The sequence below is a fragment of the Python bivittatus genome, unplaced genomic scaffold (assembly GCF_059951505.1).
Source record: "Python bivittatus isolate LINGU-HERP-01145 unplaced genomic scaffold, Pbiv_v1 ctg000330_np1212, whole genome shotgun sequence".
Lineage (NCBI taxonomy): Eukaryota > Metazoa > Chordata > Lepidosauria > Squamata > Pythonidae > Python > Python bivittatus.
Genome location: NW_028277058.1, coordinates 48542902 through 48569002, shown reverse-complemented (window position 1 = coordinate 48569002; position 26101 = coordinate 48542902). Strand labels below are relative to the sequence as shown.

At 40.3% G+C, this 26101-nt stretch overlaps 1 protein-coding gene across 2 annotated transcripts in view; it reads right to left on the bottom strand.

The window, feature by feature from the left end:
• Positions 1-26101, bottom strand: part of IQSEC3 (IQ motif and Sec7 domain ArfGEF 3) — a 187865-nt gene that overhangs the window by 65773 nt on the left and 95991 nt on the right. Inside the window, exon 3 of one of the 2 annotated variants that reach the window (XM_088141557.1) lies at positions 5023-5311. In XM_088141557.1, the coding sequence (XP_087997683.1) occupies positions 5023-5311 (289 nt within the window). The remainder of the gene's footprint in view (positions 1-5022; positions 5312-26101) is intronic. The other variant, XM_088141558.1, reaches the window with a different exon arrangement.

Below are 26101 nucleotides of genomic sequence, written 5' to 3'. Positions count from 1 at the left end.
ATACCTAAGTTGGGCTTTTGTGTCAAGAAATTGGTACAATAATAGATTGCTTTCAAAGAATATAAGCAGAGGGTACAAATTATTTATGCTGTCATCACTGGATTTATCCAACTAAGAGGTTGCCAAGGATTATATGAATCATTTAAAAAAGGGAATCAGAAGCTATTTCATATGAAAAATACACTTTTCTAATCTTTGTACACTCCAAAGATGAATTTAGGTTGCATCAAATGACAATCTAACTATCCATAAAACTATTCTCCAAAACTACAGTCTGCATCTAATCTATCAAGCAAATGTGTTTTTATCACTTCCTTTTGTTCTGTTGCAATTTTCAGTGGAATTCTCTAAGGAAAGCTCAGTTGTGCCATCCTTCCTGTTGCCTAAAAGCAGAGGGTTTAGCAGGGGCAGGTAATCTTTTGGCCAGGAAGCATACTCTGTCTTTTTTACACTTTTTTTTCAGCACCAAGGGTGGCATAGTGGCATTACAGTGACATAATTAAAAGAATTTACAGCCACTTTTTAAAAAAAAACTGGGCAATGATTACAAGCAAAATAGGAATACTCCCTATTGTCCTTGGGGGGGGGGGTGTATGTGTGTGTGTTTTTAACATAAAACTTACCTGTTGATTTTCAAGAGGGAGGCTGACTTTTAGCTATGCAATTTCAAAAGGTTGTAGAAAAAGAGCCTGAAGGGCACATATCATGTGGCTTGGGATTCCCCATTTCTAGTATACCTGGTGGCAGTCATGGAGATGATCCCAGTAACTACCAAACACATCTAACACAAATAGTCTGTGGCTAAAGTGAGTATATGGGGAACTCTCCTCCTTTACAGGTTGTCCTCCCTTAACGACCGTTCATTTAACAATGGTTCAAAGTTACAATGGCCTTGGAAAGGGTGCTTTACAGCCCATAAAGCACTTCTGGCTATCGTAAACCCGTGGACACGTGGCTGCATTTCAGGTGCTTGGCAACCGGCTCGCATTTACGACCAGTTGCCAAGCGCCCTGCGATCATGTGATCGTCACTTGTAATCTTCTCTGCTGGCTTCCCCAGAAAGTCAATGGGGAAGTCGGCAAGGAAGGTTGCAAGCAGAAGGGACAGAAGGGAGCTGAGATCCTTCATGGGACTGCTAGAATCCTGAAGATTTGTGCTCCAGTCCTGAAGATTTGTGCTCCATTCCCGCAGCCCACCAAAGGATTTATCCTCTGTGCATGGAGCGGGGGGGGAGGGAACCCCTTGGCAGTCCGCAGGAACTTTTAAGAACGAAAGGGCTGCCTGCCAGAAGGATTTCAGCTCCATCTCCCATTTAATGACCTGGGAGATTGCTTAACAACCTCAACCAGGAGTGCCTGGATTGTGGTTGTTGAGCGAAGCAGTCATGTGGGTGTCTCACTTAACGACCAAGATTCACTCAACAATCAAGATTCCAGTCCCAATTGTTGTCATTAAGTGAGGACTACCTGTACTCATTTTGGGGGGGGGAAATGTTAACACTTTTAGAGGGTTAATTCAAAATAAATCTACTTTGTATATATTGGAGTCCCTCCAAGCATGCCAGTATTTTTCAGAGGCCCTTTTTTTTTTCAGAGGCTCTGCCCTGCTGGCAGTGTATTGTACTGGCATGACTAGTAAAATGGTCTTCTATTTGTCTCCTTATTTATGAAAAGCCACCCTTTGATGAGTTGCATCAGATCTGGCTATGCTCAGCACTGACCTTCCCAGATCCATTCATTCTGCCTGGATTCTACCAGATATGTTATCCCAGTCTGGATTATTTTGAACCAAAGTTAAAAATTCTAATTTCATTTTTTATGAAATTTAATTTCATTTCTGTGAAATGAAATTGATTCAGAATCACATCTGGTAGAACACTGTGTCTGAATGCTGTTTACATGCAATTGTGCATAGATTAAGAAAACATTGGGGTGGGGGGAGGACTTCAAAGATGGTTGATATAATAGAAATATTGTAAAAAGTCAGACATACATCTAAGCTCAGAGGCATTTTTATCCAGTGCATCAGTAGATGCATACCTCTGATGCATTTCTGAATATGCACATTGGCAAATATAACAACTTGGACTGCCTACTAAAAATTTCCTTATCTTACTGGAGTGAAAATATTTAGCTGGGTGAAGAATAAAAACACACATAGAAACACATGGTGAGATGAGAAACAAGATCTGGAGCCAAACATTTTGCAGCAGACTGTGAACAGTATAAAAAGAAGAGTGACACGTCAGCAAAAAAATGCAATTACTATACACAAGTAGTCTAACATATTTTAAAATTACTTCTTACAATAACTAATTTTAACATAATGCCATTTAAGGTTCATTAAAGAAATAGCTACAAATCTGAAGTACAGGAGAGCTCCCATGCCTTTAAAATGGGGAATCCACAATGGGAAGAGACCTCCAAGGCTCTCAGTGTCATCCTGACAAATGTATAGGTGAGAGAAGGAAGAATTTATTACAGGTAGTCCTTGCTTAATGACTGTTTGTTTAGCGACTATTCAAAGTTACGACAGTGCTAAAAAAGTTATGACCATCACAGTGCCCCCATGGTCACGTGATCATGATCTGGGCACTTCGCAACCAGCTTGCACTTACAACGATTGCAGATCCAGGGATCACATGATCACCATTTGCAACCTTCCCAGCTGCTTCCAGCAAGCAAAATCAATGGAGAATCACATGTTCCACTTAACAACCGCCGCAAAAAAAGGTTGTAAGATCAGGTCCAGTCACGTGATGATTCGCTTAATGACCGCATCACTTATCAACCTAAATTCCAGTCCCAATTGTGGCCATTAAGTGAGGACTACCTGTAACTGTATAGGGAGGAATCACATTAACTGAAATGAATCAATCTTAACTGCTTTTAATGAAAAACTAAACTAATTTAATCTTTTTCCTAGCCACACCTATTGTTTAACAGGGCAACACATCAAAAACCAAATGCTGTAGGCCGTTGGTCTAAGAGTTCTTCAGAAGACACCATTTCCTCCATATCTGCATCCATATGATGGGAACAGACATTAATAATCAGCTAATATATTTAGGAACGTCTAATTTCAAAACTGATGAAGCAGAAAGAGAGAGACAGAAAGAGCTGAATTCTCTACCCTTGCTGGAGAAAGAAATGTTTCAGCCCTTGCTGTGGTTAAAGCAAGGTGCTATAACTGGCCTACAAAAATTCAGAGAGCCACTAGATGGCAGTAAAGAGAGTCTTCTGCATCTCTTTGCTTCCATCTAGTGATCATCTTCTGCATCTGTTTGCTTCCATCTAGTGATCATTTGATTTTTTTATTTTGATTTTTTTTGCAGTCTAAATATAGTATCCCGAGTTAAAGGCATAGGAAGGGGAGAACATAAGGCTTGCATGCAAATTAAATCAATTAGCCGCCCATGCACTTACCACAGTGACTGAAGAAATGGCAACCCATGTACAAGATGTATTTTTGTTGCAGCAATATCCATGTAACCAATTTAATGACGAAGAGGCAAAATACAGTGTGTACCAAAAGTCAGGCCCCATAGGCCAATCACCATATGTTTTATTAATTTTTTTTCAGAGAAGATGTTACTGTACTTAGGAATGTTCAAAGGTCATGCATTAAATGAGTAAGGAAGTGTTTAGAAGAAAATGGCAACCGATTTGAACATTTAACGTAATGTATATAATAAATTGTCTATCAAGACTGACTTCATCTATGGGTTTTACTTTTGGTACACCCTGTATATGTAGTTCTTCTGTTCCACATTCTTTGTATTGAAGACTTATTAACCCTACCTTATTTAGGAGAAATGTTTTGATTTGTATAATATGGCTTGGAGCACTTGGAAGGGTTTGTGGGATGAGCAACTTAATTGAGTACTGTGAGCCAAAAATAATTAAGAAAGCCTGGATTGTCAATGATGGTTTCACTCGGTTTCTCATTTTTCCAATCTTAAATTTGTTTTATTCATTTGCTTTGCTATGTCTTATATTTGCATAAAAGTTAGTGAATATTTTGTGCATGCTTTTCCTTCTATCCATACTTCTTGTACATAATTTTTCTTTAAAACTCATATTTTTGCAAGCAATCTCCCTAACATAATGTATTCTTTATATTATTTTCACAAATATCTCCTGTATTATGTGCACTTCTCTCTAATATATCCATTATTTGAACAGCCTGAAAATTGGGTATAAATGCATGACAGTGCACATATAATTCTTGAAATATATTTGTGATTTGGTTCACACACTGGCTCAGTAAGTGTGAATTCAGTAAATGTGAGTTCAGTAAGCTTGTATTAAAATAAGAAACAACCACATTTCTCTCTGATCCCTAAAAAGAACAGAAATATGCATTTATCTTATGATGCATTAGCATTCCTATCATAATTTTCTCATCCCTGGCTATGTTATACATCAGGAACTCTGCCTTATTCCCCATCAGACTATCCTTCCATCTTGGTCAGTATTGTCTATTCCAGTGTTCCTCAACCTTGGGAATTGAAGATGCGTGGACTTCAGCTCCCAGAATTCTTGCTGGCTGGAGAATTCTGGGAGTTGAAGTCCACGCATCTTCAGGTTCCCAAGGTTGAGGAACACTGGTCTATTCCAGTCTTCCTCAACCTTGGCAACTTTAAGATGTGTGGACTTCAACTCCCAGAATTCCTCAGCCAGGATGGGAGTTGAAGTCCACTCATCTTAAAGTTGCTAAGGTTGAGAAACACTGGTCTATTCTGATGGGCAACAGTTCTTTCAAGATCTCTGGCCAAAAAAAAAAAAGAGGATACTTCCCATCGCCTCCTACCTGATGGTTTAAGATGAAGGCAACTTCTTCATGCAAAATATTTCCTATGGTTCTTCCCAACATACATTTGCCCAGTCCCAACCACATCAGTGGTGATGGTCAGCAGGCTGGAAGTGCACATGGAAAGGAACTAAGCTAAACAGTGGATGGAGTAATGGCCCCACCCCACCCCAGCCCCCTCTCCCGAGGCATGAGGAGAAGCAGGCGTACCTGTTTATTCTTTAAGTCAAGGGAGAGCTCATAATTGGATGCAGCCGCATGGGAACATGTAGCTGCCCCTTGGCTGCGCTGCCCTCTCACAGGGGAACCTGTGTGGTGGAGGCTGGCCTTCTGCACCAAAAGGGAGGACCCCGCTGCCTGCTCTTCCTGCAGCTCCTCATGCTGGGCTTTTAACTTCAAGGTGTCGGACCTGCCTTCCTGGCCACTGCCTCTGCCGGCCTCCTTCGGTTCCTCCACGTCACACCCGGTTTTCTTGCTGGCTGAACCGCAGGGATCATCACTGTGAACAAAACGCAATGTTTCTCTTTTTTTATTCGATTTTTTGGTTGGTTGGTTTAATTTTCTAGTTCTAAGTCACTAACTGGCTTTGCAACAATCCACGGAGCACAGGCTGGGATATGGCAGACATTAGAAAGCTCCAGGAAGTGGAGGGAAAATTAACCATTAGTGGAACCATTGTCATTAGACAGTCAGGCAGGGCAAAACTGTAGGCCTTTCATAGGCAACAGTCACTAGAGTATGGCAGGAGGGAGCGACCTGTGGCTGATGGATCACAGACAGTCTCCAGCCTCCATTGAATGACCTCCAGATGCTCCCTAAGATCATGCTACCAAAATTCAGCAGCAAAATAATGATGCTCAGCAGTGCATTTTTTCCAGTTTTCCATATATACTTAAAATAGGTGTGCTAAGCCTCTAAGAAGATTCTGAGTGGGTGGGAAACCCAGAACCACCTCCCAAGCTCCCCAAATTATGTCTGAAACTAGTCCCGCTTCCTCCACTGACATCACCATCTTACTGCCCCAAACTCTATGGGCCTCCATGGTCAAAAACCCCAGAAACAATTATAAGGTGCCATCAATCAAAGTTGCCCATTTCTGGTTATGCCAAAAGCCAAAAGCTCTTCATGCATTATAACAAACTTCCCAGATCACTACCCTCAGGAGTTGTTGGACTTCAATTTCTGTAATCGAAACCAGCTGGAAATTATGGGAATTGAAGTCTAACTCATCACAAGAATACAGATTTGGCAAATCAGGTTACAGAATAATTGACATAATCGATAATTTAGCAAGCCAAATACATAAAGACTGTGGCTCACTAACTTTTCACCTCCCTTTTACTGCTTTTCAGGAAATGCAGAAACAGAAGTTTGTTGAGCTTCTAAAAGGCCACCATATGTGGCAGACCCCTGTAGGTAGATCACAGGCTCTTCTGGCCTTGAATTAGGAAATTCATGCCATGATCCCATAACATACCCCATAGCATGTGAGATGAATGTCAGCTTTTTTATTGAGGCATATATATAATAAGTCTCAATATTCAGTTTGAGTTTGATGTGGAGTGTATGCTTCACAGATGGGCAATATCTACTCAAACTAACCTCATGGACATCTCAAATGCTGCCAATCTAAAGTCACAAAATAATGTACCACAATAGTTTTCTCTAGCATCTGTGGTCCAAATACATTCAGAGGACACCAAGTTGAGAATGGAAGGAAAAGACACTAAAGGGAAATGAGAGACAAGGCAAATTTCACAGATATCAGCATATACAACCAGTAGTCCACCAGCATCCTATTTTTGAGCCCCAGCTCATCCAAGTTGGGTGAAACTGAAATTTCTGTTTATGGGAGAGTGGAGGTTCTAAAACCACAAAATGTGGGGTTTTATGCACCTCCCCAGTTTGATCCTGGAAGTAGAGGGCTAAGCCACCCAGAGCATTTCTTAAAGCGGCAACCTTACTAAACTTCTGATTAGTTTAAGGCTTAGTGAATGTCTTAACCATTTACATGGCAAAGCCTCCCCCCTCCCCCCCAAAAAAGGACCAATAATTTCAGCTTCACTCACATAGTGACCTCTGTTTCATCTTTCTGTAGATGGGGCGGAAAGAGAACTTACATCTCCCAGGCTGAAAAGGTTGTCTTACCACTGGTCTAAATCTAGAACAATGTTGTATATGAGTTAGCTATGGATTTATGTATCTCTCATTGCAAGAAAACATACAGCATTGTGGTTGTGTTTGGGGGGGAAGGTCATTGTCATTTCTTCTGGGTGGTAACTCTTATTTTTATGGACGTTTATGCTGAAGGAGGGCTGGGATTCAACTTTCAGCCTAGGAAGAAGAAGGCAACAGCAAACCACTTCTGAAATCTTGCCAAGAAAACTGTAGAGACTAGTCCAGGCAATTGCCAGGAGTCAATACTGACTCAAAGGCATGGAAAAAAGAGAGAGAAAAAAAGAGAAAAAGAAAAGGGGTAAATGCTGCTATCTGCTAACTCATTTCCCAACTGATATAAATCCTAAATTACATTGATGCTCTGTCCTTGTATATATTATTTACAGTATCTCTAAGCATGAGTTTACTGCATACCCTAAGTATGGTTATGGCATGAAACCCTAACATATGCATGTTTACTCAGAAGTGAAGTGACAGAATTAAAAAAAATTTACTCCAAGACGTATATGCATAGAACTAGTCTTAATACCACGCATTTCTTTTCCTTCACAGATCTTTAATCCGGTAGATCCCAAATTCACATTTAAACTGGACTGCATGCCACAAACGTTTTGTCCCACAATAAATTGGAGAAATTGGTTGTTGTTTTTTTCCTTCAAAGCATTAAAATAGATACATCTTGGAAAACACAACAATCAAAGTAGGGAAATAAGTGGAATATGAAAAACTGGATGCTTGCTTTTTCTTCACTAATTTTCACAAACTTGCTTCACTTTTGCAATATATCAGATTGCAAAGTTTCTTCCAGTATTTCATGATTTCAAAAGTGGTTTGTGATATGATAGGAGAAGGAGTAATTTGTAGCATAAAAATGGAAGAAATTAAAAACAACAGGCATAAGATACATGTACAGGATTCACCACAATTTGATTTGGATTAGAACATTACTGAATCAAATATAGAAAAACTCCAAGAAAAAGCATTTGTCACTTAAGTCCATGAAACAAAAGGGCTTTGGGAAAAAGACTGATGAGCTAATTTGATAGAAACAATATTTAATTCCTTACTCTGTGATCCTGGTATCTTGTTACACCATATCAGTGGAACACAGAGCTAAAAAGGAACATAAAACACAGGTTGTTCTGAGTTCCTAATGTAGATCTTAAATAGATAGACTTCTGAAAGAAAAGTTTTTAAAGATCATGTAGATAGTGAGAGTATAATTCCACTGATGTGAATTTATCTCCGATGTATGTGTATGTGTATGTATATGTATATGTATATGTATATGTATATGTATATGTATATGTATATGTATATGTGACCAGAGGACAGCGGTGGTGATAGATGTAGTGGTGCCAAGTGACAGCAGCATCAGGAAAAAGGAGGATGAGAAGCTGGAGAAATACCAGGGTCTGAAGGAGGAACTAGAGAGGATGTGGAAAGTAAAGGCCAAAGTGGTCCCAGTGGTGGTAGGAGCACCCGGGGCTATGACTCCTAAGCTGGGAGAGTGGCTCCAACAGATCCCAGGAGCAACCTCAGAGCTCTCTGTCCAGAAGAGTGCAGTGCTAGGAGCAGCTCAGATACTGCGCAGAACCCTCCAACTCCCAGGCCTCTGGTAGAGGACCCGAGGTTGAGGAAGACACGTACCACCCATAGGGTGAGAGGGAAATTTATATATGTGTGTGTGTGGGGTGTACTGTATATGTGTGTGTGTGTGTATGTATGTGTGTGTGTGTGTGTGTGTATGTGTGTGTGTGTGTGTGTATGTATGTATATATATATATGCATTGCAATAGAGTCGGGTTGCTGGGAGACAGGCAGTATATACATTTCACAAATAATACTGTGATAATAATAACAATAATTTATTTATTATTATTATTTGTACACCCAGAAGTATATTGCAATGTTCTTCTCATCAGTCTATGGAAGTGGCCTGCTCCTGTGGATGATGCTAAATATGGATAACTATATTTGACATAAGAGCCAGTTTGGTGTAGTGGTTAAGGCATCAGGCTAGAAACTGGGAGACCGTGAGTTCTAGTCCCACCGTAGACACAAGTCAGCTGGATGACCTGGGCCAGTCACTCTCTCTCAGCCCTAGGAAGGAGGCAATGGCAAAACACTTCCAAAATCTTGTCAAGAAAACTGCAGGGACTTGCCCAGGCAGTCACCAGGAGTCAACACTGACTCAAAGGCACCCCCCCTCAAAAAAAAAATTGACACAAGAATAGTTCACAATTTGAGACAGAAGGTGATGTTTTTGCAGGTTATCTACTCATAAATATCTGTCAAAGATGAGATATGAATGATTAGGTAAGTGTTAGATTATGGATATAAAAGGAAAGAGATGCTGAAGTCAGTTACCTGGAATGGAAAAGGCCAGTTGCCTTTAGTTCAAATAGACCTGTCAAGCATTTTACTTATGTTGATGTAGAAATATATAAATGATTTAATTGTGTGAATGTTGCCCCATGCTAAACAAATTTTGTAATCTTCTGATAACATTATTGTTTATTTTAGCCTGTAAGAGATTTGTGTTTTAATGAGAGAGAAAAGGCAATTCTTATTGCCTCAGAGAATGATTTAAACATAAATATTGTGCCTTTAAGATTCCAGAGAACATACATTTCCCTAGGACAATTTTTTGCTGCATTTTAAAAACTGTAAGTATAACCAGTAACTTACAGCTTAACTAAGATATATTTATACGTTTTTGTTTTGCTTTATTTTGTTTTAATACCAATCAGCTGCTCAGATATTAATTAAAATGTGTACATTTAGGGACTAAAAACATCTTTAAAGCTGACTTTTAAAAAATCTGCTTTGTCTCATATCACTCTTAACCCTAATAAGTTTTCTACTGACTGGGCCCAATCTGGTTAGTGTTTAACAAATTAGATCCAAAATCACATTTCAGACTTCACTCTCATCTTTTCAGTGAATTTATAATGCTGAGTTTTTATGACATTGCAAGAATTTCCATGGCGACACACTGTGATGTCATGAAGACAAGAACGTTAGTAGACCACAAAATTAAGCAAAGAGTAGATCTCTTGGAGGAGAAGAGGAGAGAAAACTTTGGTTATCTCCATTATCATTTTGCTATTTTTGGCAAAGGAACTTTAGCAAGGAGAGAAATAGTGAGTGTGTGTGCGTGTATCAACAAGCTACATTCAGTTCATTTCCCTTTTTACCAGCAAAGAATCTAGAAGTTTTTATTTGCTTCAAGTCAATCACTGCGTGTCAAATAAATTGTGTCCAGTCTTAACTATGTCTGGTCTGAAACAGCTTCAAAACAACTAGCTTCTTGGCCAACCACAATTAATATTACAGTTTAGGGTTTAAATGACACACTGAACTATGATTAATCAAAACCAGAAGCAAAACCTTCTGATCTCTTCCTTACAGCTCTGCTGGAGGAGCGGGAAGCACAGAAGCCCTAAGCTGAATGCAGCACTTTCTCAACACCTTATTGATGGTTTCCTATGATGTTTTAACACAACCACTGTGAGTGACGTTCTCCAGGCCTTATTAGGGCAACCAGAAATAGAATAGACAGCTAAGTGAAAGAGCAAATTTGAATGAATGCTTCTTAGCATAAAAAGAATGTACGGTTTTGTGTTAGCCTGCTGCAGCTCCTTCTTTTCCATATTGTGTAAAGTTGTAAAGGTCTTGTCCTTTAATACAAATGCTGTTTTCTTTGAACCCCAAAAAGAACAGGGAATTTTCAGGTGCTCTAGAACGGCAGCCCTTATAAGCCTGATGAGCACGTACAATGGAAGGCTCTCTCTACCAGATGGATGCCCCACCCGACCAGGAGAGCCCTGACTGATGTAGCTGTGATTACCTTCTGCTGGTATTCGCTGCCACCCACCTCTTTCCCTTCCATCACCAGAATTAGGGGGAGAAACCCAAAAGAAAGATAATGTTCTTTCCTTTATGTTGCTTGAGAAATGCAATTCACCCCAAGTCCAGCATTTTGTAGTCAATCTATCAAGACCTAGGTCTTTAGAGCCAGGTTACCAGATTCAACCCCAGAAGACACAAATGGGTGTCAAAATTCTATGTTTATACAAGAGGTCTGGGGAGGGGCTGAAAAAAAGTCGAGGGTGGGTGTAACTGTGCGATTGAAGCTCTGCCCCTTTTTTTGCATGCATTGTACATGTTGAAAAGGGACAGGGTTTTGATTACATGATTGTACCCACCATCTTGATTTTTTTCAGCTGCCTCCACCCCTCCTCCAACCTCTTATATATATTAAGAACACACAGCAGCAAAGAAAATACTGTATAGATGAGGATTAGGCTTAAAGAGAAGGATTAGGCTGCAAACTGTGTGGGGCAGAGGAAGGAACAAGGGGTGGGGGGCAGGTCCATCCAAGGCCATGATTAGGCCTCAGGGAAAAATTAGTTTTGAAAGAAAGTTCAAGACAAGGCTTCCTTTGAGCACATGCAAATCAAATCCTAATGCTACTTTCTTTCTAATTACTCAGTGTACCTATTGAGATCCTGGAAGATTTCTGCCTACAGTTTGGGTGGGGAGCATCAATTCTTTTTTTTCCTCACTGTCAGCTGCTACTTTATGCGAATATCCAAAAGAACAAATGCTCCTCCCTCATTAATTAACTCTAAGGAGAGGAAAGTTATTTACCTTATACTGTGAAGCATTTTTCAGTATGAGTTATTTAAGCTTCATAATCCCCAAGCCTTTCAACTTGTCTGTATGACTGGAGCATAGTTATGATATTTATTTTTAGCACAGGAATTAAAGGGAGAATTTTCCATGTTATTATTCCTTGTACAGTGTGGAGAAGGGAAGTCTGATGCCATGTTCATTCAGAATTTGCTAAAAGCTGCACGTGCACAATCCTCAAGTAAGGCATAAGTTTATGACATGTCAAAATGGTGATAAGAAGGATCAAAGCTTGACAGATCAGTGCATATCATGCACCCAGGACTTCAAAATTACTAGTGTGCCTAGCTGATATTTTCTTAAAGTCTGTCCATTTGTTCACCTTCCACATACACCCATGTACTTTCTCCCTCCCAATATTTGATTGGCCCCACCCTCCAATAGGTCCTTTGCTACCAAAGATGAAGGTTGAGATTACAACCCTTCCATTACATGTACAGAAGCTACCAGGCTAGGAACGGATTCTGGCTTTTACACTGACAATAGACTACTTCTTTATACTCCATCTGGTAGCAGCAGACCATCCTGGAGATGTAGGACTTGCCACATGGCACTTCTGCTGTCATGACTTACTCCCTAGCATCCATCCATTCGATTCTCATCTTTCTTCTATCACAGGATTTAAGTCAACATCCTGTTAAAGGCCTTTTAGAGAAGGATGGACAGGAAGATCTGCCACTGGGCTACTGTGATGCATTTGCACAACATTTTTCAAGTGAAGTCACCCAGATTCATTTACATCTTGATTCTGCATGGGCAGTGTCCAAAGTCTGGACTGGGCCTGTGCTTTGCAATATGGTGAGGGATTTATCTTCAACATGACCTTTGTCAGGACTTGGATAGGAGGAGTGTGCCCCTTCTAGTCCTTGACCCCTCAGTGACATTTGATACTATTAGGCATGATGTCCTTCTGGACCACTTGAGGGTTGGGGACACTGCTCTGCAGTAGTTCCACTTCTTCTTCCTAAGAGAATGATTCCATATGGTGTTGGTAGGAGAAGAAAGGTCAGACTCTTGGGCATTTTCTTGTGGAATGCTACTAAATTGAAGCCTCTCCCTTTTACTCTAATGGAACTACTGTCAGTTCAGGTTAAAATAATGTCAATATGCTAATGATATCCAGTTGTATATCTCCACCCCGGAGCTGGATGAAAAATGTCATAGGAATCTTGATCCAGTGTCTAGCGGGTGAAAGAGCATGAATAGGATGAAACAGGCAGCTTTGAGTCCTAGCAAAATGGGGTCCAGTTTTCCCAGTAATCATCTGGTTCTCTTTTAGCTTCAGCTTTAACTGTAGCTCTCATGTCACAACTTGGGAATTATCCTGGACTCATGGCTACTGCTGGATGCCCAGGTAGATACGACAGCTTGGATAGTCTTTACCCATCTTTGGCTGGGTTGTGGCTCTTTCTGGAGCAGCAGGTCCCTATGGCAGTGGTTCACACCCTTTTCATTGTCAGAATGGACTACTGCTATGTGCTTTCAATGGCAATGTCTTTGAAGGCCACTTTGGGCTGCAGTTGGGAGAGAATGCCCAGATGCTGGCAAGTGAGAAACACTACAGTCACATAACACCAGTGTTGCAGGTGCTACATTGACCCCCAGTTGGTTTCATGTGGAATTCAAAGGACTGTCTTTAACTTAAGTTCTACAGAAAACTTGACTTTTGAGAACTTTCAGGACTACTTCCTCCAGACAGAACTAAATTGTTCAGTATGTTCATCCCAAGTGGGGAGGGTTAAAGTACCCCACTTGTGGGAATCCTGGATTAAGTCTAGGATGTGTTTGGCATGATCTGCAGGTAGAATATATGACAGTGTGCCAGGGGTCTATATCTAAGGGTACTTGCAGACATGGTCTCAAATCCATGTAGAACTGAGTTGAATCTTTCACCTTTGCTAAGTCCCAGCTTCGACCTGCTGTAATGGTGGCTTTGTACAAAACCTTTCTATCACAACAGGTGGCATCCAGGGACGTGGATGATGGAAAGCATCCAGCAACACCATCTGCTGATCAGTGGAAGAAAAACTCATTTCGCTTCCCATATGGTCTGAAATCACATCTGGTAATATCCTAAGAGGGTGGTTATATTTTAGCTGGAGAAATGATCTTGTGAAAACTGCTGTGGTATATATACAATAGCAATACAACCTAAACTTTGGAAGTATACTACCTGAGATGGGTGGTCCTACTGCTTTCTAAATTTCTAAGCCAGTAGGCTGCTTCTGAAACCCAGGCCTAGATAGGATAAATATGCAATCAGATTGATGGTACACCGTTGTTTTTAATAGTGGAGGCAGAATATAGCGGGATGGCTGTTTTGTATTTTTAAAAAACATAGCTGAAAAGAACTACTGCTAATAGTGTCCTGGTTTGCATATGATGCTAAGCAGGAATGTATTTAGCCTAACTGGGATTTGTTTGAACACTTAAATTGATATCAAAGCTTTGGGAATAAATTTTAGTTTAAAGCTATGATTTCAATTTATAAACCCTAGCTTATTTTAACTATGGTTTGGTTGGGCTTGCATACTATCTTTAAACACTACTAAATTCATCTGTTTTGTACCTTATGTTGTACAAAATATATTGACCCATAAACTACCCAAATATTTGGGTTCAAACATTAAACTACAAGGAAATTAACCAAGGTTGACAGCACAAAGCTATGTGAATGCATCCTCTAGGTTTGTAACTGTCCTGATTAAGTGTGTTATATGAACACAACCAATGTTTACACTGATCCCACATTGGTAAAATAGGTTTCTGGATAGTTGTAAAGGTACAGAATGGAAACAACGCATGTCAAGGAGACAAAGAATCTGTAGGAGTGGGCTGCTATAATAAATTTAATGAAATAAACCAATAAATAAAACAGTACCTAGTGACACCTTTCTCACACCAGCAATGCAGGGAGCAGATAAGGAGTGTTTGCATGTATGGATGTACATATTCTATTTCTCCTTCTTTTATGAAACTGGAAGCAAACCATGATACTAAAGGACAACTGATTCTGGATCAAGTGACCATTGCTCGACAATGCATAATTATGAAATGTAATGACATGAGGTTGGATCAATTGTGACAGGCATGAGAAATAATTAGAATCTAACTTTTTCTAAGTAGTAATTGGGAAAGATAAAAAGTGGGTTTATAAGCTGGCCACCCCTGGAAACTAGGTTGGCTATGAAGAGTGCACTGCAACCCATAGAACACATCTATTCTACCCTATTATTCTTTTTCATGATTGGTATGTTGTTGTGGATCCCCCACTCCTATGTAGAGCTCCTGTTGTGGAAATTTGGCAACACTTAGGAGACTACTACTTCCAGGAATCTAAACCCAATAAATCCTCATGTTTTTCTTACCAAAGAGGTCTAGCTAAAAAGCTAGATAACTGACTCAACTTCATGTAAATTGTGAGCTGAAGCCATGCCATAAGAGTTCTTATATTAAAATATATCTTTATTGAAAGTACTGAAATAGCATAAAACTTAAAACAATTTAATGCAGCAAACGATACAGCATTTCATATGGAAAATACTAAAAGCTCTCTCTCTCTCTCTGATTTAGTATTCCAGTACTGAAAGACTGCAAACACCTCTGTCCTAAAAATATATGAGGTATTCTCTTTCTTCCTCCCTTTAAATTACAATAAATTCCAGCATTCCTTCATAGTTTCCCCTTTCCAGAATTGTTAACCTCTTTGTCTAATGAACACATCTGCGTAGTTATAATGCAGTTCTTCATGTTATTCCAGGGTAACTCAAAAACTTTCTTTTTCTCTCTGGAAGAGAGGAATGCATTTATCCTTGGTTCATATAAGAGAATGCAATTTTCTGCTTGTTTCCAAAAAGCCAACCAAGCTGAAATTAATCAGTATTTGCCCTCACTTTCCTTAAAAATCAAGATAATTATCAAAAACTTAGACAAACAAAGTCAACTATATCTATCACAATTGTTTTCATCCAAGCAAAATCTGCAGGTTCAAGCCACCCTACAAAAATCTCCAGGCTTGCTGAGTGAAATTCAATATTATGATGTATACAGTACAGACCTGCCTAGGTCTAGCTCTGAGGCAACTCTGTGCAGAATACACTCTGGGGGAAGAAACAGCTTTTCCTCCAAACTTACCTAACATTAGCATTCTAAAGGAAGCTACTCCTTTAATTTCCCATAATGACCTGGCGTTTTAACATTCTGAGGCATTGTGGGAATATCCTGATGTTTTTAAAACTTAAAAAACTGGAAGAGGTCCTTCAAACTTGTGAGATGTTTTTAAAGTAAGTGCAATTCTGCCAATCCCTCCACATTTTTTTTGAAGGCAAGCATGAATGCTAGCTAGATTTTACATCTATTTAGCATTAATTTTGTCACAAGTTCTTCCAGACAAAGCTTCCACATCTTTTACTGGAAGAATTTCTGGGAGAATTCTTTTGGATTCCTAGTGGCCCTTGGACAAGTCAGAACAGTCATTGGGCTCCTGCATCTGCCATATTATCTTCATTGCTAAGGGGGAGATAACACTGCTCTGCCTCCCATTTTCCTAAGGTATAAATTATCCATTGGACATATGCATGGCTTCCTCCAGAATCAACTGTGTCAAGCTTTCTGATTTCAATAGTCACTTTAAAAATGAATGTTTGAAAATCTAAACAATCGTCATCGTGAATGATTATTAATAACCATAAATAATGAATGAAGTCCTCTTGGTCTGGTTGCCTTGGAAGAGTTTTTCAAGGAATTGATGATATCTGTCTACATTTACCAGTTAATAGAAAGGACTAGCTTTGTCAGACAAAAAGATGGCATGCACAAGGCTAAAATATTTATTTCAATTAGCTAATCTGTCAACAGCTCTGTGAAAAACCCTGATAATCAGCCAGCAAAAAGCACTGAATCACAGTGCCATTAAAAATCCATGGCACCCATTAAACAACCAGCCAGCCCTGTATTGAAATATAAAACTATTGCTCATTTCAAATAGATTTATCTAGGCAGCATTATTTACACATTGTCAGAGGGAATATTTCACGTTTATGAGAAACAGATGTAGGGAATGATGCTAAGAAATCAACTGTGCTTTCTGACTGGATTCCAATTCTATAAGTGCAACAGGCCATTTTGTCACCAAGTTTGCATTCATTTCCCATCCTCAGCTGGCTACATTACCTGTTTGTTCTCTCCCTCCCACTCCCAGCTGATAGTCTAAGAAAGAGACTCTATTTGGATGCTCTTTTCCTGGCATAATTAATTCATATCAGCTACTGAGAGAGCAGGAGTGTTACATCTTCTGTGGATCTGGAGGTTGAGTCATGGCAACTGGACTTCTTATCCTTTGGTTTGATACACTTCACTGTAGCGCAACATATCAAACCAAAAGAAAAGTCTAGTTGCCATGGCTCAACGTCCAGTCCACCTGGATGACTGAGAATCTTCATCAACATATCTTCTGTGGACTTAGAATCCAAGGGCTATTTAGGCCTGCTTAACATAGGAATCCAAACTTAAGCATCCTCAACAGATATCTATCCGGTTTTTGTTTAAAGACATCCAGAGAAGGAAACCCCACCACCTCCCTCACTAACTGATCCTGCTGTCAGTCTGATCTTAGGAAGTCTTTCCTACCAGCCCAGAGGAGTCTGCTTTTTTATCACTTAAGACCATTATTTCATTACTTGGATTATTCATGCACGGAAGCAAAGAGGAATCATCAGAATGAAAGCAATATTAATTGCATGGAGAAAAGAATGCTTGAAAGGGCTAAACTACTTTTTAAAATAGAGCTGCCATTCAGGGGAATAGATATGATATTAAATAAGTGCTCATTTTTAACAAAATGCATTTAGCAATCAAAAGGTAAATGAAGGAGAGGGGGGAACTATCAAAACAGCAACCAGCAGGGCCAGGAAAATAAAACCATTCTTCTCCTGCTACATTCCTGATCAACATTGCTCTTCCAAAGCAACTATTTACCAAAAGAAGTCCTCGAAACTACAAAAGGCAGGTTAAGAAAAGTTGGATTTTCATGATTGCAACATTAAAGAAAGAGTTAAATTTTCATGCCATCACCGATACTGAATACTTAATCCTACAGAGACCGTGTTCACACAACATACTTCACCAGGTCGGGTACAAATCTAGAAACTGCATTTGCACAACATGCTAAGGGTAGTTAGCAGAGGCATAGCATATTTGGTCTGCCAAGCTACAGGGAACTACAAGCAATAGAAATTTAAAGTTTTCTGGGTCTGTTTCTGATTCTTTAAACCAATGTTTCTCAACCTTGGTAACTTTAAGATTATGTGGACTTCAACTCCCAGAATTCCCCAGCCAGTTGGCTGGGGGCTTCTGGGAGTTGAAGTCCGCACAATCTTAAAGTTGCCAAGATTGAAATACATTGCTTTAAACAGTTACTGTTCCTTAAAAAAACCCATTCCCTTCTCCCATAGGTGGGCACATTTGGAATATTGGTGCATGGGCATTTTCAGAGACTGACTGCCACGATGAGGGAGGCCAATCATAGCTATATACCGGGAGGCCAACAAGAAACTGGACCACACCCAGCCACCATATTATTGTTAAGGAATGCTTATGGCTTCGGGTTAATACCTTGTTTTAAAGCATAGTAGCTTCCCATTCATTTTTATTAAACTGAAAGAATCAGGTTTGTCCATTGGACAGTAGTCTGGATTGGCCCTGGTTTAGCAGCCATAATTTAGCCAGGTTGCAGAACTGATGATTCGTCTGCGCAGAACCTGGATTATCTCAACCCAGAACTTTCTCTGCTTTCAGATAGGCCAGCATATTCAGGAGCATACGTTGCCATGTTGGACTCCAACTGAGGAGTTTTCACAGGGGTGAATAGCAGTAGTCATAAGTACAAGGCAACAAAGCTTCGAAAGTGCAGAGAAGCGTTAAACAAGAGGAGGAAGACCATCTCTTGCTTGCTGCAAGGTTCAATTACTTTCACTGCAGCCCCAAACTCTTCTTGCCTTTCCTTGATTTGGTAACCAAGACCCTTTACAGAAGAAAGAAACAGATGGCAACCTGAATTAGTGTTAACCGCCTGCTAGTTGCTCCAGGAAAGAAAAATTCAGCTTCGCAGCTGGAGCCTTTCTGCCACTTCACCTCAGCTCTCATGGCTCATGAAGCTGCAGGCAGACCAAAGCCTGCCGGGATCACAGTTACCCTGAGTGAAACTGAAAGCTGTGGGGCAGCAAGACCTGAATGAGGGAGGAAATATATTCAGTCTGACAAAGAGATATATTTACATCTAAAACATATCACACCATCCCAAAGGTCCTTTCCTTTCACATGTGAATGAACTTAGAATCATAGAACCATAGGGTTGGAAGGGACCTTGGAGGACTTCTAATTCAACTTCTCGTCCTCCTTCACAGCAGCCTACATAGCATATCACTACTCTTTCCATTTTACAGAGAATACTGGGACTAAGAAAATAAGACCCACTATTTCAAAACCCATCAATGTCTGGCACAAGTAGAAATCTAGTTTTCCTGGATGTCTTCTTTTCCTTTCAATGCTCAATGAAAACATATTATTATTATTATTATTATTATTATTATTATTATTATTATTATTATTATATTTTTATCCTGTATTTTTTATATATAACTCAAGGCAGCGAACATACCTAATACTCCTTCCTCCTCCTCTTTTCCCCACAACAACAACCTTGTGCAATGGGTTGGGCTGAGAGAGGGTGACTGGCACAATCTAATATATCATCCTGACACACGCCTTGGAAAAGGGAGTGCCCCTCTATTTAGGATCATTCTTAAATATTTCTGCACCTGGAATTATGTCAAGGGGACAATACTAAAGCATGAAAGTCCTTCACTGAAAAGCCATAAAATCACTTACATTGAAGCTTATTGTGGGTAATTTTCCGCAGCCCTTTTCACATGATAATTATGCTTTGCCATGTTTGTCAACAGAACTTCTGGTTTTTATCACATTTATGAATCCAAGAGGATATCATTTAGCACATGAAAATTGTCACTGTGTTACAATCACCATCCATAATGAGGCAGATGCCCTAAAACAATGGGGTGACTCCTTCCTCATTGTCTATATCTCCAAGCCAATGAACAAGATCATCGAGTCCAGCTCTATGGAGAAAGGATTATTTCCAAAATGGAAATGAAAAACTGATGAGACAAAACACTTCCCTAATGTCAAAAGCTGTGGAGAGGAGGAGGAGGAGGAGGAGGAGGAGGAGGAGGAGGAGGAATCTTTCTGATGTGTGGGGAAAACTGTGAATCTTTCTGAAATTGGCTTTCTGTAACTGAGATAAATACGCAAAAGAAGTGCTTCATTGCTGCTCTTTATATTTGTCAGTCAAGAATCTAGTCCTGAATTGACTAGTGGAGTTTTGTTTTGTTTAGTTTTGCTTTTTTAATATTATTTACTGCAGGGATGCCCATCTTTTCCTGGGTGAAATGTTTGGCCTGTGCCAGGGGCTGCATTCCAAGAAAAACACAGGGCAAAAATTAAATTAAATTCCTCTTCATTTACATTTAAATTTCATCAAAATTAAAGAGAGTTAATATGATTAGTCCTCAATCATGCATTTAATCATTTTCTATCCCATTAAAAATTTCCAGTTGATATCAATGTTATGGAGCTTTCCGGTGGCAGCAGCCAAGGCTGTTGGAGACATGCTGCCCTAGGGCATCAGGTTAAACACTTCTGAGCCACTGTGTGCCTCTTTTAGATCAAACTACACACAATATTTAGAGTAGTGGTTAAGGCATCAGACTACAAACTGAGAGACTGTGAGTTCTAGCCCAACCTTAGGCACAAAGCCAGCTGGGTGACCTTGGGCCAGTCACTCTCTCTCAGCCCTAGGAAGAAGCAGGCAATGGCAAACCACTTCCGAAATCTTGCCAGGAAAACTGCAGGGACTTGTCCAGGCTGTTGCCAACCTTAGAGTCAACCCTAACTCGAAGGTGCGCACACACACACACACAACACAATATTAAATGCAGTGAGGAAGCTTGCAAGAAGGAGGTTAATTCAAAACAACAACAGGGAAGAGAGGGTTGAGGGATGGGGGGAAGGTTTGATTATTTCCTTCCCAAGCCTCATCTCCAATCAGACATGAGGAGACAAGTTTGGGGGGCCTGTGAGCACAGGGATTCTTACACAACGGCTATCATGGGAAAATGGCACAGATGCGTTTCACCACTTCAGCCCACCTTTGAACTTTTCTTCTGGTATTGTGGGTGGCAGGTGCCCACACAGCCAGTCACAACCAGTGGCAAAAGGAGCAGCTTGTGGCTGAACTCAGATAAGACCCTTCAGACTTGTGTTAGCTCTTGGATGGTGGTCCACCAAGAAATCTCAGGGAATTTATTAGATTAGAACAGTGTTTCTCAACCTTGGTAACTTTAAAATATGTGGACTTCAACTCCCAGAATTCTGGGAGTTGAAGTCCACATATTTTAAAGTTTCTAAGGTTCAGAAACACTGGACTAGGAGTTGAAAAACTATTCTAGAAGACCAAGCAAACAACGAAGATATGCCCATGAACTAAAGGGGTTTTACTTGGAGCACACAACAAAGAGCCACCAACCATGGGTGCCTGTAGCACCTATGTGACCAGGATTTTGCTTTGCATTTATTTTTTAAAAAATCAATTTCATTGGGTTTTTTTTAAATTATGCAGAGAAGAAACCTGGAATTCACCAGAGGAAATGCCAGGAACCTCCTTTCTAACCAGCCACACAAATCACAGGCTACCGTGGTTGGCAATCAGAGCTTTTTCTCTCAAGGAGATGAGGCCATTTTCAACAGAAATGAGGCTAGGAAGGGACAAATTAAGCTTTCCTCTCCCTGAGCAAAGTGGTCTAATACAAATCACTCCATACGCTTCTGCAATTAATTAAAAAAAAATCTGAAAAGCATCCTAATAACTCATTTAATGCCAAATTTAAATTTAATTTGGCCTGAGACAGAGATGCCAAAGCTTGGAAGTGAGTTGTAAACATGCAGAAAGGGAATTTCTACGCAAGGTCTCTCCCCTTGCAAGTTATGTCTCCTCCAGATAAGCCTGGAAGAAAGAAAGGAAAAAAAAGGAAAGTTCACAGCTGTCTAAATCAGTATTTCTCAACCTTGGCAACTTTAAGATACTGGCTGGGGAATTCTGGGAGTTGAAGGCCACCCTTCTTAAAGTTGCTAAAGTGGAGAAACACTGGTCTAAATGCTTTTGGCCACATTTCACATGTAGCTATGGATATATACGTATGCCCAGATTCATTTGCCTCTGTGAGATCAAGGGAGAAATGTTACCATCCCACTGCACCCAGTACTAGAACAGAAAGAACCAAAAAAAGGTGATACTCCTCTGAAATTAGCATTCATTCATTTCATGTGCCTCCATCGAAATTAATCCTACTGCAGTGAAAACAATCAGCCCAAGTAAACTCAGTTCACAGGCAACAAGGATACTGTAATTGCCACCAGTTTAATGGAGAAATAACCTTCAAATCCCAATCCATATCCTCAGGAAAAGAAATTACCCTCAAAAATAAATACTATGGAGGTGTCTGGTAAGTCTCTCTGGGGAAGGCATCCTGCAGCCACTGGGAAGATACTTACCCTTCGAAACTGCCCAGCATCTATACTCATCCACACTTCCTCTGCAGCTCTTCCATTTAAAATAATTTGAAAACTTGCCGATGAGTTAACTGAGCACTGATTTTCTAACCAAACAGGCCCAAGATATGTTACTGCTTGAGGCAAAACAGTATACAGGGCTTTTCCCCATTGCTATCAGTGTGCACATTAGTAAAGCCATCCAAGGTATTTGGGCACATGGCGCATAAACCGCTACACATTCTTTTCCTCAAAATTTGTCAGTAAAAACACAATAACTAACAATTTGCCCTCCTTTTAAGATATCCATAATGTGCTGTTAAGGCGGTTGGGTTTGTCCATCCTGATAGTAAGATTGGCCTTGTTTTTAAACTCTACCAACTTGTATTTAATTTGATTAATCTAACTGATTAAACTATTCATGCTGCAGCTGTGTTCCTGCTTCTCTCTCCCTCTTATTTTAAAGGATTGTGCAGACCTTTAGGCAAATGACACACAAGAGAAAGAGAGAGAAAAAACAAAATGGAATGACAATCTATCTTGTACTATCCTCTATAATAGGGTTCCTCAACTCTGGCAACTTTAAGACGGGTGGACTTCAACTCCCAGAATTCCCCAGCCAGCCTTGCTGGCTGGGGAATTCTGGGAGTTGAAGTCCACCCGTCTTAAAGTTGCCAAGGTTGAGGAACCCTGCTCTGTAATATACTGTATGATTTCATGACCCAGGTTGATAAATTGAGTTTTGAGTGACAAGCTGGTAGGCACCCAAATAAGTAGAAATTGTGAGATGGGACAGAATACAAAAAGTCCTTTCTAGATTATCCCAAACAGTATAGAACAGAGATGTTAAAACCTTAAACAAGAGAAAGAAAGAAACAGTGAAAGAGGACAAAACTTAAAGCCACAAAATGTTTTTCTATGTTTATCAGCCTGCAGCTTTTAACCTGAGTTGCCTATGAAAGACAAATACTATCTGATCAGAGAGAGTTTTCCATAATTCAAAGTGCAATTCTTAACGTGTTCTGACTTCCTTTGAAACGTGTCTCCTTTACCTTCTGCTGCCTTTACCAGCAAGAAACTCAGATTCACTTTTGAGAATGCAGGACATAACTGAACTCTGCCTGCAACCAGTTGTTGACAAGCCTCTCTTTTTTTCCTTTCCTGTTTAAAACTCTTTTGCTTGTTCACAAGCCCCTTTCTATTCCCTGAGGGCAGGCACTGAATTCTTTAGCAGGTTGGATGAAAATAGCTTCAGCTATTTCTGCAATGGAATAGCAAGGATCCAAACCCTCTCAGACAGAGCACATGAGTCCTAATCCTTAGACAGACAAATGAAGTGCTATTTTTCCTACCACCACCAGTACTGTTAGTTAACGGTACATTCAGAAATACCATGCAATGAATTAATACAATCAAGTTGCAACAATTACTGTCAAAAAAGAGAGGGCAGAGCTAGAAAGGGTGCAAAAAAATTCCGCAGCTACCCCAGCCTTTGTAGATTGGAATGAAAGTGGCTTACAAAAGACATCAGAGGTATATAAAATCACGCACAGTGTGGTAAAGTTGTTAAAGAGAAGTCTTGCCCTTGTGCTCAAAACGTTAGATCTCAGAGTCATCCACTAAAACTAAATGTGAGCAAATTCTGGTATGATGGATATATTCTTCTGGGCTATTAGTATCTATCTTTCCCAAGTAAGCCATTGATTTAGACTAGCCGATAATGCAATTAATGCAACACAACAGTCAGACAACTGAATGATCTGAACAAACCCACAAACTGGAGGTTTTCCAGCCCATGAGATGTAAGTCCTATTGCACGTGGTTGGCATGAAGAAAGACCCAGTCATCCTCCTCTGGCATCTCCAGTGACGGGAGTCAAGTAGCAAGTAATGGAAAAAGCCTATCACCACAGACAAAATGGCCAGACCGCTTGACCTCCCGTGGCTCTGGAAGGATTGCCTCAGTATCAGGACCAACTCAGGTTTTACATTCGGATTCTCTTGGCATTGTATACAGCTCTCCATTCAAAATCTGGTGGGCTGACCTTGTGGTGATGTGTGAGTGGCATCTTTCACCATGCCAAACAAAAACATCTGAAAAAACAGGGATTATGAGATCTGCAAGAATGAGGAAAGCATAATTTTGAAAAGGCGAGCTTCTAAAAAAAGTTGGGTGGTGGGGGTTTTTTGCTCGTGTGGCCTCCAAGAGATGACAAATGAGATCAGTAAAGACTATCTGCAGCAAAGCAGAAATCTTGCAGGAATGAGTAGGTCTGTGGGTGACTGTGAGTGGGCGTGCACAAATGTATGGTGTTCACATAAAATTAATGACAACCACGAAACAGGCTAGCTTGCTTCAGGGGATTGTTTATATGAATGTGATGGTGCGAGCTTCTTACATAAGATTGTGCGGAAATATCAATTACTGACAAGCTTGTCGACTGGCAAATCAGTAGATGATGCACAATAGTGATGGACTTATATATGCATATCATCCTGGTTTAAGGTTCAGTGACTTACTCAGCTCCGCTTGGTATCGTGCTGCTCCAGCCTCAAGTAACCGGTTCCTCTCCCAGTCACTGTTTTGAACCTGATTTATTTCAGTTCCACTTTGAAGGAAAACTGACTCAAAGGCACCAGGCTAGAACCTAGGAGACGGTGAGTTCTAATCCCGCCTTAGGCATGAAAGGTGACTTTGGGCCAGTCACTCTCCCTCAGCCCAACCCACCTCACAGGGTTGTTGTTGTTGTGGGGAAAATAGGAGAAGGAAGGAGTATTAGGTATGTTCACCACCTTGAGTTATATAAAAATAATAAAGGCAGGATAAAATACCAAAAAAAAAATAAAAAGATGGTCTTTAGGGTATGGTGGCTTGGCATCAACTCCACCCACTAAATGGTTTCTTCATGAGGCAGAACAGAGGAGGGATCACCTGGAGTCCTACTTTATATTTCTATATAAATAAAAGTACATAAAACTACCATCCATGCTAATTACCCACAGTATTGTTTCCAGGAGCTCTGGAAAGTTCTGTGCCTTTTCATATAGCTCCGTAAATAAGTAATATACATTTTTGCCTCTGGTTTGTGGCTCTCTTTCTCCCTACTTTTGCCTGTCTTTCATCCTGTTTGTGCCAGTTGAGTGTTTTGATGTTTGCTGATATTTAATAAGTAAACTTCAAGCTATATCTTTACTAACCAAACAAAGCGGGGGGGGGGGGTGTTTGTTCTAATGTGGGTACAGGGATTCACTGGGGGTGGGTGGATGCAAATTAAACTGGAAATTAGCCACAGTAATTTTCCCACAGACATTATGTGATGAAGGTAGGCAATGGGATGTCCAGGGACATAAATTATCCTGAGACATAATCTCTGGCCTCTATCTGTCTTCCTGTCCCATCCAACCATTGGAACAGTGTTTCTCAACCTTGGGAACTTTAAGATGTGTGGACTTCAACTCCCAGAATTCCCCAGCCAGCACAGCTGGCTGGGGAATTCTGGGAATTGAAGTCCACACATCTTAAAGTTCCCAAGGTTGAGAAACACTGTATTAGAATAATGAAATGAGATGCTGGCATATACAGAGCAAAGTACCAGCTTCTGGAATCATCCTCATTTATATGAGTATTTCTGGAACCCATAATGGCATTCCAGAGTATATAAAAATGCAGACCAGTCCTGGGAAAAATAGGGGGTGCCTGGCAACCTGGAGAGAGGGGAGTAGCAGGGAGCAACTTTGCCAGATTGTCTTCTGGTAAATTGATGTTTTGGAACCACACATATTCACCATAG